This window comes from Galeopterus variegatus, unplaced genomic scaffold, assembly GCF_000696425.1.
Source record: "Galeopterus variegatus unplaced genomic scaffold, G_variegatus-3.0.2 Scaffold2032, whole genome shotgun sequence".
In the NCBI taxonomy this organism is placed as follows: domain Eukaryota; kingdom Metazoa; phylum Chordata; class Mammalia; order Dermoptera; family Cynocephalidae; genus Galeopterus; species Galeopterus variegatus.
Window position 1 is genome coordinate 197,367 of NW_007728143.1, and position 3,824 is coordinate 201,190.

General features: G+C 44.4%; 2 protein-coding genes across 2 annotated transcripts in view; one reads left to right on the forward strand and one right to left on the reverse strand.

Annotated features, from left to right (window-relative positions):
- APOO (apolipoprotein O) overlaps positions 1-3,798 on the reverse strand; it is a 53,383-nt gene extending 49,585 nt beyond the window's left edge. Inside the window, exon 1 of the mRNA XM_008580135.1 lies at positions 3,553-3,798. Coding sequence (XP_008578357.1) covers positions 3,553-3,561 — 9 coding nt within the window. The 5' untranslated portion in view covers positions 3,562-3,798. The remainder of the gene's footprint in view (positions 1-3,552) is intronic.
- Positions 3,560-3,824, forward strand: part of LOC103596496 (chromosome unknown open reading frame, human CXorf58) — a 28,912-nt gene continuing 28,647 nt past the window's right edge. The window contains exon 1 of the mRNA XM_008580137.1: positions 3,560-3,638. Within this exon, the coding sequence (XP_008578359.1) occupies positions 3,560-3,638 (79 nt within the window). The remainder of the gene's footprint in view (positions 3,639-3,824) is intronic.

Here is a 3,824-nt window from a genome sequence, read left to right on the forward strand (position 1 = left end):
GAAAAAAAAAAAAAAAAAAGAAAAAGAAAAAAGAAATAATATTCATCATCCACCTACACATATAAGTCCAAAAAAAAAAAAAAGATATCAGGGTACTGATTTGATGGTAACATAAAGGTGAAAAGGAAAGATTTATAAGAATTATATTTCAGTGTATAAATGTTCAACACAAATTAAAGGTATAAAGAACAACCCCATGAGTTTCCAAAATGTACTCTAAGTAGGTGCTACAATCTAGTTGAGAACCACTGGTCTATAATCACTCCTACCCTTCTTTTCCTTCCATCTCACAGGAGGAAATCTCTCCGCATTGTAAAGCTGAAGGATTCTCTCTTGTAAAAGCTCCCTCTCTACATTCCTCCGCAGACCACAGACACTGCCAAATCTTGAACGCTGTAACAACCACAAAACTCTAGAATGACCCCAAATTTCTACTCACTCTCCTTTCCTTGATAGTCAAGTTTATCAACCAACATTGCATCCATTTATTCATCTCTCAGTCACCAACTCAGTAAACCTACACGTATAAGGATCATGAAAGCTTTCCAAAGTGCTCAAATCAATGAGAACTTCTCCAAACTCATCTAATTTCTCTCTCTGTATTGGACATTGTTGGTTGCACATCCAGTCTCCATTCCCCCTCTTCCTTCCCAAAAGAACCCCATTGTGTTCATGAATTCATTACTCTACCATGTGATTAAGGTAAAGCGACCCTATTCCAAGTTGATACTGTTTAGTCTAAGCCAATCAGAGTACGGCATTCCCCTGGCAATTCCTATTGGGTCAGGGGCAGACACCTATTCTAAATTGGTCCAATCAGACTGAAGGAAGGACATAATCCAAGCGTGGGAGTTTTGTCCTCTCTTTTGCTCTAGTAAATGAGGACGTGTGTTACTGGCAGTCATCTTGCAACCATAAGGGAAACCAAGCTTACTGTGGAAAGCCAAGACCAGTTCTTGATGACATCTTTGACCCACGGAATCCATGAGCCTGAGTCCATCCTTCCTCTGGACTTTGTGAGATAATTTTCCTTACTATTTAAGCAATTGGGTTTTCCCAGCTGAAAGCATCTTAATATAGCCTGTCCTCCTTGAAATTTTCCTCCTTTGGTTTTCTAAACATTACTCTTTTCTACTTCTCAAAAATTGATTCTCCATTTCTGGGCTCCCCTCTTCCTTGCCATCTCCTTGGTGTCCTCCAAGGTTTGTTGTGATCTTTTCTAAAGTATATGTTACCTGGAATAATTTCAGCTTACTGTATCTTTCCCTTGACACATCAAAACTGGGCTACCAGCACTTCCCCCAATAGAGAACCATTGCTGATGTTCCCCAGCTCATCCACTTGAAGAACTACTACTTGTCTTTCAAAACTAAATTAAATGTCCCTTCTGTGAAGCATCCCTGAAGTACCCAGGGGTTCCTTGCCTTTTTTGTGCTGTGGACATCTTTGGCAGTCTGTGAGCCTTATGGACCCCTTCTCAAAATAATGCTTCTAATTTCATAAAATGAAATACCAATTATATTGAAGTAGTTATAAAAATATGGTTAAAACTGAGATTTCTGATATAGTAATATGTGCTTCTTTATTAGCTCATTTAATAAAAAAATCTAATAGTGGGTCTTGCAACTACCATAATTTTGAAGTAGTGATGAGTATAAATGATATTTTGAGACGTGCAACAACTATAATGTGATGTGAAAATGTCTGACTAGCTTTGGTACTGTGACTTCTACTGGTGACAGGGACTGCTAATACTACTGTGATTTGTTGCTATAGGAGCTTGTTTAATGGTCCCCAAGAACTATACCTCCTCATATCCATGCCCTTGTGTAGTTCCCCACCGTATCAACTCTGGGCTTGGCTATGTGACTTGTTTTGAATCAGCCAATGTGATGTAGATAAGTGTTTGCACATTGGACTTACCGTTTTAGAACCCAGTAACCATGTGAGAAAGTCCAAGCTCCCAAACATGGGAGTGAGGTCACCTTTCAGCCAAGCCATCAGGTGAAAGCTGAGTTCAGCAGATGCCAACAAAACTGCCCAGCCAACCCACAGGTTGTGAAAATTAATAAAACACTGTTGTTTTAAGGCACTGGTTTGCAGTGCCTTAAATAGAAAACTGAAACAATAAAAAACTGAAACAATTACCCATATTCATAACTAAAGGAAATGCTCAATTTCAGTTGGAGACTGAAAATATTTATTTTTTCCCATCAGAGTTCAAGGACACCCTGCATTCTATGTACAGACCCTTTGAGGGGCTGAGGACCCCAGTTTAAGAACACCTGGTTAGGCCAAGTAGATCCTGCTTTCCTTTGTACTGCCATAGCACATTGTTGGTACCCATACAGTTAAACTGATCACAGCATACCCTTCAGTGTTGTAACCTTAAAACTAAGCTGAGCTCCTAGCACATAATAGGTGTTTAACACAAATTTATCAAATGAGTAAAAGTTCCTATTGGATCTGTTTTCCTGACTAAACTTTGAGCTGCCTGAAAACAAAATAAAAACAAATACTTAGATGGCACATCTATGCACAAAGGCCTTTTCCAAGTGTTTTACACATACCAACTTACTTAGTCCTTACAACAAGCCTATGATGTAGATGCTATTACCTCAATTTCACCAATAAGAAAACAGGCCCAGAGGGGTTAAGTAACCTGTCCAAGGTCACACAACTAGAAAGTGACAATGCCAAGAATGGAAGGCAGAACCCATGTCCTTATTTTACAGCCTTTACTAACGTGCCCAAAGCACACTGCAGAAGCTCAATAAAACTTTCAAGTGAGTAATACAATTTTGAGATTTCATTAGCACTGTTTTATGAGTACTGTGCTTCTTGAAGACTCAGTTTTGTAGATTAATTTCTAGTAGCCTGTGATTTATTTCTTATGACAGAAAACATAATTTACTTTTTAAAAATAAGAATGGCTTTATGCTAAAATGCAGATTTCCGAAATAAAAGTCTGCACTGTAGAAGTCGATTTCTTTCAAAGGACACGAGTTCATAAAACCTAAGAAAGGGGGGTCGACTTGTCCACATTAAATAAGGGTCAGGAGGGAATGGAGCAAAACTCCAGCTTTCCTACTCACCCAGCATCCCCCACACCCTTCAGGAGCTTCTCCAAAGGTGACCCTCCTCCACCTACATACCAGGTTCTGAAATCTGACTCTGCCAGGCAACCGAAGCCGGGAACCCCGCAGTGCCCTGAGTTGGCCTCACCCTACCCACGACACCAGGAAGGCACCAGTCGGGGGGTGGGTACTTTCGGGGGAGGCACTTTAACTTTTCAAAGTGTTTTATTCACGACAGCACGAGCCAAAGGGCCTCCCCTACCCACCCCAGGGTCTCACGCCTCCACCCGGCAGCCGCTCGCCCCAAGCAGACCGGTGAATGAAACGCGGGGCCGGTACGCAGCCGGCTCAGAGGCGAGAAAAGCCTCTGGGCCAGCCGGGCCTGGTCCCCGGAGAGGCCCCACGAGAGCGTGGGGAGGGCTCCGGGAGGCCGGGAGAGGGCGGGGACAGCTGTGACCCGGCTCCACGCTCTCACCTTGAACATGTCGCTGGCAGCGGCGGCTCAGGCAGGGTCACCCCAGCCTCGGCCACGCCCACTACAGAGGCAACTACGGAGGCTCGGTAGGGCCCTGATTTCCCCGACCGCAAGCGGGCCGCGGTGCGAGTCACGGCCTGACAGCCAACTCGACGCAGCCAAGGCTTAGTTCAACCACCCCGGGCTGGAAGCGGTGGCGCTGAGCGGCAGCGCGGGGCGCCCCGGGCGGCGGGCGGGCGCAAGCCCCGCCCCCCCGGGGGCCCCGCCCCCGG